The following is an 11,297-nucleotide window of genomic DNA, read 5'->3' on the forward strand; positions in this document are numbered from 1 at the left end:
CAAACGATCTTCTCGGACCCTTATCTACCATTCAGCGCCTCTTGATTACAATCCAACAATAAAGCATTTAATTTTCTTATTTTAAATATTAAACTCGCTCCATCGTTTCTGATATGGGAATGTCTTCTAAAGGATTTTTTCTTCTTCCAATTACGTATTCAATCAGATGTTCATGCGATAGTGTCAGTCAGAGACAATATCGTGAATCAAAGAAGAACATCCCGCGATCTTGATGAGATTAACGAGTGAGTGAAGATACTTGTAAATCAGAGGCAAAATTTTGTCTTTTCCTCTTCTCCGCATTGGTGCATTTTATGGCTTCCGGAGGAATAAGAGTAGAAAAAAAAAAACGAAGCATAAGTGGAGGAAGAAAATATTGTGGTGGTGTTGTTTATGGGAAAGAGACACCAAATGATGGTCGGAAATTGATGAGAACACAAAGTTCTGTGTCCGTGTTAGCTTCTTAAGAAGTCAACAGAGGGAAGATAATCCCTTTACGCTTCATGTGACACTCTCTCCCCGGAAAGAAAAATATTATATTCTTCTTCCTTCTTCGGGATCATCGCATGTGTAATTCAAACCGTCCCTCCAGTACACACAGGGAATTAAGTTCTTGTGTGGCTATTGATGGGGGATTGAGGGGTTGGAAAAATAATAATAAAAATAAATAAATGTATTGTAGTACAACAAAGTCAAGGGTGAGAGTGCTGCTAAAATCAAAGTGAGAAAGGCCAGACTTGGTGAAGAATGACATATCTAATGAATATTCCTCTCACATGTGCTTTACCAATATGCGTTGGTGGCTCCTCATTCTCTTCATTTTTTTCTTCATTCCTCTTCTTTTCTCCTTCAACACTGCATTAATTTTTCAATAGCTCGTTAACGGATTCATAAGACGAATTGAGAATCACTCTCAAAGTAATATTGTGTGATTATTTTAATGTCTTCCTCTTGTAGTGTATTGGGGCTATCATCGTCAAGGATCTTGTCAAGCTGGCTTCAGTGCTGCAATTTCCAAGGTAAGACCAACTGAGTGCTAATAAATGATTCTTGTGCATTCTGACCAGGTGACTACACGGGGGTTTGGGTTGAGTGAGCTTTGAGCTTGAAAAGATGGAGGGAATATTAATTAAATTTGTAAAGAACCATTCTAAAAATCAAAATTTTCTGTCTTCATTACGATGAAAAGAATAAATTCGAAATTGATTTATTTTCGTGGTGTGAAAGGGCACTGTTTATTACCTTTTACAGTTTCTTAATGAATCGTATACATACGACGTTTCGAAGGTTTTACTCCGTCTTCATCAGGCCATATAATGCATGCATTATTTGATTTTTAATATAATAATTCACTCAATTTTAAAACAAATAAACAAATCAATTTATTTATGAGTAAAAATATTCCCTCCCATCTTTTTAAGCTCCCTTTACTTGAATCATGCGCCCGTTTTTCTTCAATGTTAGGATATTTACACTAATATATATTTTTTTCTTATCCATTCTTTTTCATCTTCATCCGCTTTTGTTCTTCAATTTCTTCACCACATTGGTACAAAAAAAATATATGCATGATCAGAATGGCGAACGAGTCTTCATTGGTGCTCCCGGCAGCTGGTATTGGCAAGGTAAGAGACAATAGAGCAATATTCCCTATATTTCATTGCATTTTTTTCTCTGCAATTTATTAGTTTGAAAGGAATATTATCTTTTATCTTCAGGAGGTATATTTTATTTATGCAAATAACTTTTTTTTTCCTTTTCCCCTTTTTTGAAGTTTCAATTTTATAAATAATTCATTTTCAATAGCACAATTTTTCTACTTTATTTTTTATCAGTTTTTTCGTAGAATTTCTTTTAGGGGTTTTTAATAGTAAATAAATTATGTTTTTTATTGAGTTTTTTTTTCACGATGAGTTGTAGAATTTAGAGGAGGTTTTTTTTTCAAATGTAATTAATAAGGATTTTTTATATATTCATCCATCACTGATGTCTCCTCATGTGAGAACCACCAATTAATACCTTATTGTATATTTTTGTGTGATCCTCGTGCCTGCGCCTGTTGTGCTCCTGCCCTTCATCAATGAAAATTACCAATCAAACCAAACACACAAAAAACATATTGAATGCTCCTCAATCATCCAACCCTTGTCTTACACGTCCCTGCATAATGATACTCTTTAACTCCTGCCACAAATAAATTGAACCCCCGTCAAAAAAAAAAAACTAAAAAAATACACACCCATTGGGAATATCATTAAAAATTTTGAAAATAACATACAAACAAACAACAAAACCCACATTTGGCATCTCTCCCCTCTCTCTACATATTCGACAATATCATATTTAATTACATTTATTAAATTACATCACTTTCCCCCCTCATTGAAATATAATTCCCCCAAATTGACATAACATTTTGATGAGAATGGTTTTCAATTGATCGCGGAATGTAGGACAATTGTATTCCATACGCGCTGGAATTGAATATCCATATAAACCACCAAGATACGGACAGTACGGCGAAGGAGGTAATCAATCATTCAAGCACTACTGCAAAAAAAATCAGCCTATTTTTTATATAAATAATCTTAATATAACTTAATCCATTTTGTTTTATCTAAAACATCAAAATAAGATTTAAAAGAAAAACATGTACAAAATAACACGAAAAAAACCGCTCATTCGCCGGTGTTAATCGAGCTTTTTTTTTACAAAACATCTTTTTTTTTTAACTTCATTGACACTTTTAATTTTTTTTTGGACTTTGGTTTATCATTCATTTTTTATCGTTCGTAATTTTATTTGTGTTCTACCACGCAGGAATAAGAAATAAAAAATTGTGTTTAAAATGTTCATCAATAATTGGCTTTTTTGCAGTATTTAACTCGATAAATGCTAAAACTTCACCCCCCATTACTGTAAGCAAAAAGAGTGCTTGCTTTGTAATTTCATATAAGAAGGAATCACGACTAATGGAAAAGATAAAACGACATTCTTTGGGAATTCATTTACATTTTTGGGGTCTTATCATTGCGGTGTATACTCCTTATCTCCCACTAAAGTCTAATAGAAAATATTTTCTTCATGCATTTGTCATTACATAAAATGGCTCATCCATAAGTTTGCCAATGTCATCCTTCACATTATCTCATGCAGCCCAGAGATATTTACTCTGTGTGTGGAATAAATACTTTGCACCTAAACTCATATGTATGATGCCTATGTCAAGAATTAGGTTTATTGTCTTTGCTATTTGGGGATGTCTTTGGGGATTAAGAAATATTATTTTTATAAACTTTAAACTTAAGCAAATAAAGCTGAAGAATGCAAATTTTTGCGAATATTCTTAATATTTTATAAGATAAGGTGAATAAAGAACAATAGTGTAGTCGGGTGAAGCTTTTGGGTGCCTATTAAAATACCTTAAAAGGCTTAAAAGCTTACGCCATGCAGATTTTTCTCAGTAAAAATATATTTCTATTGTTTTCTTTATTAAATAAAAAATTTATAAAGGAGTTTTTTAAACTTTAAACGCTGAAACAGAACATCAAGCCTATAAAACAAACGTTTGAATGTTAGAAATGTTTGAGATGAGAAAAAATATGTGAAACGTTGGAAGAGAAATTTCAAATCCTCAAAAAGAAATATTAGAACGTTGGGTAAGAAACGATACAAAAACTATCAAACGTTAAGAAAATAAAAGTCAAAATTATAAAAGAAATGTCAAACGCTAGATAAGAAATGTCACACGTCAGATTAGAAATGTTATAAAAGAAATGTCAAACTTTAATCATTAGAAAAGTATTGTTAAACGTTAGAAAAGAAACATCAAACGTAAGAAAAAAATCAATTGAAATTTTTTGACCAAAAAATCTTATTCAAATATAGCCTCGACCTGGGATTTAAGTCTCAACTTTCAGGTCATCAAATTCGTGATTTAAGCCTTTAAGTCTAACAAGGCTATAAATCTATTAATCGACACCTCAAAATTTATAGATCAATCTAATTCCGAGTTATAGATTGATCGTAAACTCACAGCAAAGTCTCACATTTCCATTTTATTAATCCATTTGAATTTTCTTTAATAAAATATTTTATTTTTAAATTCAAATCGTGCGTCATCCTCTAAAGAACTGCTCACAGGAACTATTCGATATAAAATATTAAATATGGGCAACGGCTGTTTTATTGAACTTCTCTCACTCTATTAATTTTCTTGCGATCTTGCTGGGATCTTGATCAAATAGCGCCAATATTTTAGCAAATAAAAAATATAAATAAAATCCCGCGAAAACTGTTTAATTCATCAAATATTTGATCAAGTTATGAGCTTCTTTACAAAAGTGTTTATAATCTCTCAATTAAATAAGGAAATTACTTTATAATAATAAATCCCAAATGCAAATAAAATTAAAACCTTGACTTCTTCCAACACTGCGGGGCTGTTTTATGAAGAAGCGGCGTGAATATTATTGAATTTATTCAATGAGAAAATGTCTCTTTGATTTCTTTCACAAAGAGAAGCATCTCTAGAATACAAATCGTTGGTAAATTCTATCCGGTCTTTATTTTATTTTTTGAAGAATATTTTAGTGCATTTGTCTGGTGAGGTTCAGTGGCTCCTGCCCACTATGTACAAAGGAAAATTACAAAATCACAAATTGTGAGACTTGCAAAATCCCACGAAATGCATTTGAATTGGTAAACAAGACATGCAAAATTGTTGTGTGTATATTAAGAATATAGAATCATCGCGCGCAAATTCGTGCTGGAGAAAAATTTGCAGAATGGCAATCTCTGTAAATTTTAAGAAAATGTTTTTTTTCTTGAGTAGTGATTCAGTTTGAGGAAATAAGTATCGATAAGGGGAACAATAGTGGTCATTTTTTGGCTAATTTTTTGCTCTTCACGGTCTTCACGTGATAAGCGAAGAAAAATAAATCTCAAAAGACGCAGAATAAAGGGATTTAATCATGGAGTTTTTATGTTCTGGCTTTGCTCACATTTTGGAGCTTTTATGCATTTTTTTTGGTGATGGTTTCACAAATAAATTGTGCATAATACTGTACAGAAATGCAAGAAAAAAAAACTGATAATGCGCTCATCAGCAAATTGTTGGGTAAATAGCTTATTCGTTTTTTTCTTTATGGTGAAGGTGGTGATTGTGTAATTAATTAATAATATAGGGGAGACCGGGGTAAAAATAGTCATTTTCGAATTTTCAAATGCCAATTTCTCCCAAAATATAAATCGGAAAAATCGGAAAAAATTAGGGTGCAAAGCCCTACCAACCTATAATTTTTGACAGTAATTTGGAGGTTATCCGATCAGTACTTTAGGAGTTAAAAATGAAAATAGATTTTTGGCCCATTTCCCAAACTTTTGCGTATTGAGAAAAACGCGTTTTCCGAAGTTTTCCTTCAGCAATTTTCCAATCTGATAATTTTTCTCACTAGCTGGGTTACTACAGAAAACATTGCCAAGGTGTATTCTTCAATAACTTTTAATGATTTTTCTCTACAATTTTTTGAATCAAAACATACCCCTTGGGGTAGATCTAGTCATCCCATGTAAATCATATGGGAGATCGAAATTTTTGGCATATTTTCTATTCATTTGTTGCAAAATGGCGTGTTTGAGAAAATCGCAAAATTCTCTGTTTTAGTGCGTATAAAAGTGAAATTCCTTGTCGCGGATCAAAAGGTGAGAAGTTTAGCTATCAACTACTATCAATCTCTCAGGTGGAAAATCATTGGAAATGCCGGAAAATTCGACCGACTTTATTTAGCCAACTGGTGACTATATTTACCCGCCGCGTTTAAAAAAAGTCAGAAGCGGAAGGTTTTAGGAAAAGCTCGAAAACTCATATTTCCCCGGGAGATAGAGAAAAGTGGTCTGAGACAAAGTTGTAGGCCAGGAAATTTCCTATAAGAATGACCTATCGAGGAAATTTTCTTGCCCTTGGGGAATCCTGCAGATAAGGATTTACGCAAATTGACTATATTTACCCCGGTCTCCCCTACTTGGTTCACTTTTATTTGCCTTTAACATTCGTTGAGAATTTTTTATTTTCAACAGAACAAACTACATAAAAATGCAGATTATTTCAAGAGGTGAAAGTACTAACGTTGTTTATTCTTCTGCAAAATTTTGTAAACACAAGATGTCCCAAACATGATCTCTTGTTTATGATTTTAATTTAATAATTTACATAATAAATTATGATTAGAAAATTTCGCATAAAACTCTGTTCATTTGAATTTACTGTTTAAATTCTTTAAACACACAAATAAAATTAAATTAAGACATGTTTGGGACATTTTGAAATTATGAAAAGGAATTTTATTTCATGAAATTAATGCCCTTCTCTCCCATCCTTGTGGCATCCAGGACAAATATACTCAACGGGAATCTCAAATCCAGGCACAAAAGTCTATCAGACAAGCGAAAGTACAGCCTCCGAAGATGATTCCTACTTGGGCTATTCAGCTGTTAGTGGGGATTTCAGTGGAGACGGTGTAGCCGGTGTGGCTGTTGGTATGCCACGTGGTGGTGGGCTTCTGGGTAAAGTTCTCATCTATTCGTGGAACCTAACGAACCAGCAGAATATTACGGGTGAGCAAATTGGCGCATACTTTGGCTACTCCCTGGCAGCTGTGGATGTGGATGGGGACAAATTGGATGATCTTATCATTGGTGCCCCCATGTATACGGAGCCAAACAATGAGGGAAAGTACGAGATGGGCCGAGTGTATGTAATGTATCACAATAAGAAATTCCAGGAGCTCGATACTCGCGATGGCGTGACGTCCAAGGGGCGCTTTGGTATGGCGCTAACATCACTCGGTGATATAAATCTCGATGGGTTTGGTGATTTCGCAGTGGGTGCTCCCTACGATGGGCCACGGGGTCAGGGTGCTGTGCACATATTCTATGGCTCCAACAAGGGACCCCTGCCGAAGGCATCTCAAGTAATCTACGCCGAAGATGTCATTGGTACCCCCTATCTCACAACATTTGGCTTCTCCCTTGCGGGTGGAGTTGATCTCGATGGGAATCAGTATCCCGATCTCGTGGTGGGTGCCTACGAGGCAAGTAAAGCCATTGTCTTCAAATCACGCCCCGTTGTGGTACTCCATGCCAATGTTGGCTTCGAAACGGACAATAAGTTAGTCTCGCTGGAAGAGAGGAATTGCACACTGGCCAATAGGAATAAGGTCACGTGTGCTATTATTAATTCCTGCCTCAGATACGATGGTATCAACGTCCCACCGACCATTGACATTGAAATATCGTGGGTGTTGGACTCCAAGAAGCTCAGGCAGCCACGTATGTTCTTCCTCAGTGAGGAGAATCGAAATATCCGCAATGCCTCAATGAGATTATCACGAGGACGTAGTGATTGCCGAAAGGATCGGGTTTACATTCCGGTAAGAAGAAAAATTAAACTTTCTACCTTCTTTTATAATAATAAAAAGTTTATGAAAAACCACCATTGATTTACTAAATTTGCCCTACTTTCCACACAACACACACACACACACACACATTTTAATATAGGAAACCATCCGCGATAAATTAACATCATTGGAAGTTGAGATGAAGTACAACTTGCGAACACAATCACCTCCTCCTCTCCAGTCAATCCAGTCCCGGCGTCGACGTGCTGCACTCGAGCCAATTCTCGATCACAATCTGGGACTCATTCAGCGTGACTCTATTCATATTCAGAAGAATTGTGGACCAGACAATGAATGCATTCCAGATATTCGAGTTGAGATCAAGTGAGATTGAAAAGTCTTTCACAGATAATCATTCATTGATTACTCAATCCCATCCTCTCATTTCCACCCCTTTCTTTTGTCTTTAGAACTGTGGATAAATTCTTGCTAGGATCGAAGGATTTGCTAACATTTGAGGTACTCGTGGCTAATGGTGGTGAGGATGCCTTCGAGACGAGCTTCTACATGACAATCCCACCAAGTGTAAAGTACAAGATTCTCCGTCCAATTGGTGATACCCCAGACACCCCAATCACATGTACAGCACCAACGGAACAGAGTCATCTGCTGAAATGCGATCTCGGCAATCCCTTCCCATCTGGTAAGGCAGTCAAGTTCGAGGTGGCCCTCAATCCAACGTACACTGCCAATATGGATCCCAGCTATGACTTCTACATTGAGGTCAATTCGACAAATCCCGAAAAGGAGGGCAGCACCTACGACAACATCATCCGGAAGAATGTCGGCATCTGGCTAGAGACCGATCTCACCATCACTGGGTGAGTCACACAAACACATGCAGTGCTAAGATAAATAGCTTCTTCAACAATTTGTCTAAAGAAAAATTACTGAATCATGAAAAGTATTATTAGGAATCATCTTAATTTTGACACACCCTCTTGTACTATCCACAAAACCTTCTATTTAATACTTTCTCTAAAAATCAAAATGCAATTAATCTCCCCGAAAGATTTAAATCTCCGTCTCAATAAAAGTTGATCATGTGGGTGCTAAAAATAACTCATTTTTCCGCTCCAATTGCAGAAAATCCCAACCGGAAGAGATTCACTACAACATTTCGCAATATACGGAATTCGAGAATGCATCTTCAGAACACGATTTGGGCCCTCAAGTAGCTCATGTGTACGATATACGAAATTTGGGACCATCTGTTGCTGATGAAGTGGAAATTTATCTCATGTGGCCATACGAGACGCAAGATGGGCAACCACTCATGTACATGCTGTCGCCACCAGAACTCAATGGGAACATCTATTGCGACCCAAGTGCCTATATCAACTACAAGCGTATTGAGACAGATCGCGTGCTCGCCACGAAGAGTATTCTCAAGCAAATTGGCGTCCAGGAACGTGTTGCTGGGCATCATCGTGCCTCAAGTCAGGGCCATAGATCCGAAGTAATCGTTGAGCACGGGGGAAGGACAACAGGAGGACGAGGATCCACCATGTACGGCAATAGGAGACTAAGTGAGGAAGAAAAGAAGAAACTCGATGCAGAGGAGAATATTGAATCAACAGGAGATGCTTCTCTCATTCATCGTGATCGCGCAAGCCAACAAGCATCTGCAGCAGGATTCTCCACAGGACGAGTTGGCCAGGGTGGGCACTTCCAGCATTCATGGAGTTCATCCCGAGGTGGTGGATCACAGTATTCAGCGCAAAATTCATCCTACGGTGCCTACGGAGGAGGGGATAGCCGCAGAATAGCTTCAGCGTATCAAGTATCAACAGCAGCACCATTCACGAGACCCACACCCACACCAACAATCTACAGATCTGGTTTATACAAAATTGACGACATCCCCACGGAGGAGCATGTTAATCAGGACATTTCACGCCTTAGTGCACGAACGGAGACATCCACAGCAAGTACAGGACGACGAAGAATGATGAGTCAGCAGGATGGTGAACCACCCCGGCCAGATCTCATCACGGGTGCCTCTCCGCTCGATAAGGCCGTTCAGGGAGCTGGTCATGGGTCATTCCATACAGCTACTGTAGATCTAGGCCAATTGGGAAGTCGCACAAATGTTGACGATGAAATTCATCGACGTGGTCAAGCTGCCCACATTGCAAATTCCTATGATTCCGGAAACCGTGGGCATGCCTACAACTACCAACAACAAACCGGTGGCACAAGAACAGCATCATCCTCCGCATCGGGTTTCAGTCAATCTGGAAGACAGTCTTCATCCTCGTGGCACGCGAGTAGTCCACCGGATCCACTGAGTGAAGAGGATGACTACACCTTTGAGGATGACTACGAAGAACCAGAAGACAACAGCCAACCAGCTGGATACCGTCCGACACATCATGGAAGAGTTCCTGATCGCTTCCAGCACTACAGACGCTTCCAGCGATCACCCGAAGATGATGATGCCGAACTCGAGAAGGAACTCTTCTGCAATGTAACCAGATGTGCCGTGCTGAGGTGCATTGCCTACAATCTCGTCAAGGATGACAATGTGTACATTGCAATTAGGACGCGTCTCGTAGCCAGGACGCTTGACAAGGTGAGAATTTCATTTTTTTTTCTTGAAAATTTGCAGTTTCCGGCTTAAAGGATCAAATTTTTCCTTCCAACTTTGACGCAACATTTCTTCTTCTTCTTCTATTTTCTGTTTAATTCCTTAAGGATTCGTGCAAATTGATGTAATTTTTCAATCTTTTCAGTTGACTTTGAGTACCACAATTGATCTCTCCACAAAAGCCGTGGCCAGAGTCACAAGGCAACCATTTATTGGTGAGCCCAAAGAGAAGCCCATCAAATCCTTTGAAATCCCCGTGATGGCAATCCCTGAGCCCATCATGAAACCCGACGTTGTGCCTCTCTGGGTGGTTGTTGTGTCTGCATGTGCTGGCACACTCATCCTCCTTCTCCTCATCTATCTCCTCTACAAGGTGATAATAAATCTTCTTTTTCTCAAATATAAATTATTATTAAAAAATAATTTTTCTCTTCCAGTGTGGCTTCTTCAATAGAAATCGTCCAAAGGATCACTCCCAGGAGCGGCAGCCACTTAACCGAAATGGAAATTATCACGGAGATGAGCATCTGTAGGACTTCCAAAAAGAAAGAAAGAAACGACCTCTCCCTCGCCCCCCATCCCCCAGTTAATCTGTGTTCCCCCCAATCCCCCGAAATCCCACGAATTAATTTCTACGACAAAGTGTACTGTAAAAGTTTCTACTAATTAACTGTTGATATTAATTAAGATTTTTTTTTCGCGGGAGAAGTTTTTGAGATGATGAACAAAAAAAATGAGATTGCAATTTTTATGTGGTAGTGAATTAATTTCATATTTATTAATTTTTACCATTTACGAAACAAATTAATTAATCTAAAACCAAAATGCGTTACTACTAATGAGAAACACACAAAAAAAAGTAATAATTGTATAGAAATCGTATAAAAAATCGCATTATTGTAAATTTAGGATGAAATTTTGAGTGCCATTAAAAAGTGACTTAGTGGTTTATTATACTTAAATCGCTTTTTGTGCAGCCTGTACAATATTAAAACGAATAATAGAGATAAACATAGGTGAGAAAAATATTAAAGTCTTTTTAATTTTCTTTATTTTCCCTATTTTCCCCATTTTTTCTTTCCTTTCTCGTTAAAAAATCCGTTAAATCGACTTGATTCGTTACGATTTTTTTTAATTTAAAAAAAAAATATAAATACTTTCGTGAAAAGTCACTTGGCGTCTCTGCAGTCACTTTGGAGAGGAGTAAAGAATTGAGCCGAAAACTACGAAAAATATCGCATTTTCAC

At 37.2% G+C, this 11,297-nt stretch overlaps 2 protein-coding genes across 3 annotated transcripts in view; one reads left to right on the top strand and one right to left on the bottom strand.

Annotated features, from left to right (window-relative positions):
• LOC129790652 (integrin alpha-PS2) overlaps positions 1-11,076 on the top strand; it is a 36,198-nt gene extending 25,122 nt beyond the window's left edge. Inside the window, exons 5-13 of one of the 2 annotated variants that reach the window (XM_055828257.1) lie at positions 958-1,019; positions 1,577-1,625; positions 2,454-2,528; positions 6,391-7,430; positions 7,561-7,784; positions 7,871-8,281; positions 8,547-10,035; positions 10,196-10,423; positions 10,488-11,076. In XM_055828257.1, the coding sequence (XP_055684232.1) occupies positions 958-1,019; positions 1,577-1,625; positions 2,454-2,528; positions 6,391-7,430; positions 7,561-7,784; positions 7,871-8,281; positions 8,547-10,035; positions 10,196-10,423; positions 10,488-10,583 (3,674 nt within the window). In that variant the 3' untranslated portion in view covers positions 10,584-11,076. The remainder of the gene's footprint in view (positions 1-957; positions 1,020-1,576; positions 1,626-2,453; positions 2,529-6,390; positions 7,431-7,560; positions 7,785-7,870; positions 8,282-8,546; positions 10,036-10,195; positions 10,424-10,487) is intronic. The other variant, XM_055828258.1, reaches the window with a different exon arrangement.
• Positions 1-11,297, bottom strand: part of LOC129790699 (transmembrane protease serine 9-like) — a 776,474-nt gene that overhangs the window by 406,281 nt on the left and 358,896 nt on the right. The gene's annotated exons all lie outside the window — the stretch shown is intronic.

The sequence above is a fragment of the Lutzomyia longipalpis genome, chromosome 2 (genome assembly GCF_024334085.1).
Source record: "Lutzomyia longipalpis isolate SR_M1_2022 chromosome 2, ASM2433408v1".
Classification (NCBI taxonomy): Eukaryota; Metazoa; Arthropoda; class Insecta; order Diptera; family Psychodidae; genus Lutzomyia; species Lutzomyia longipalpis.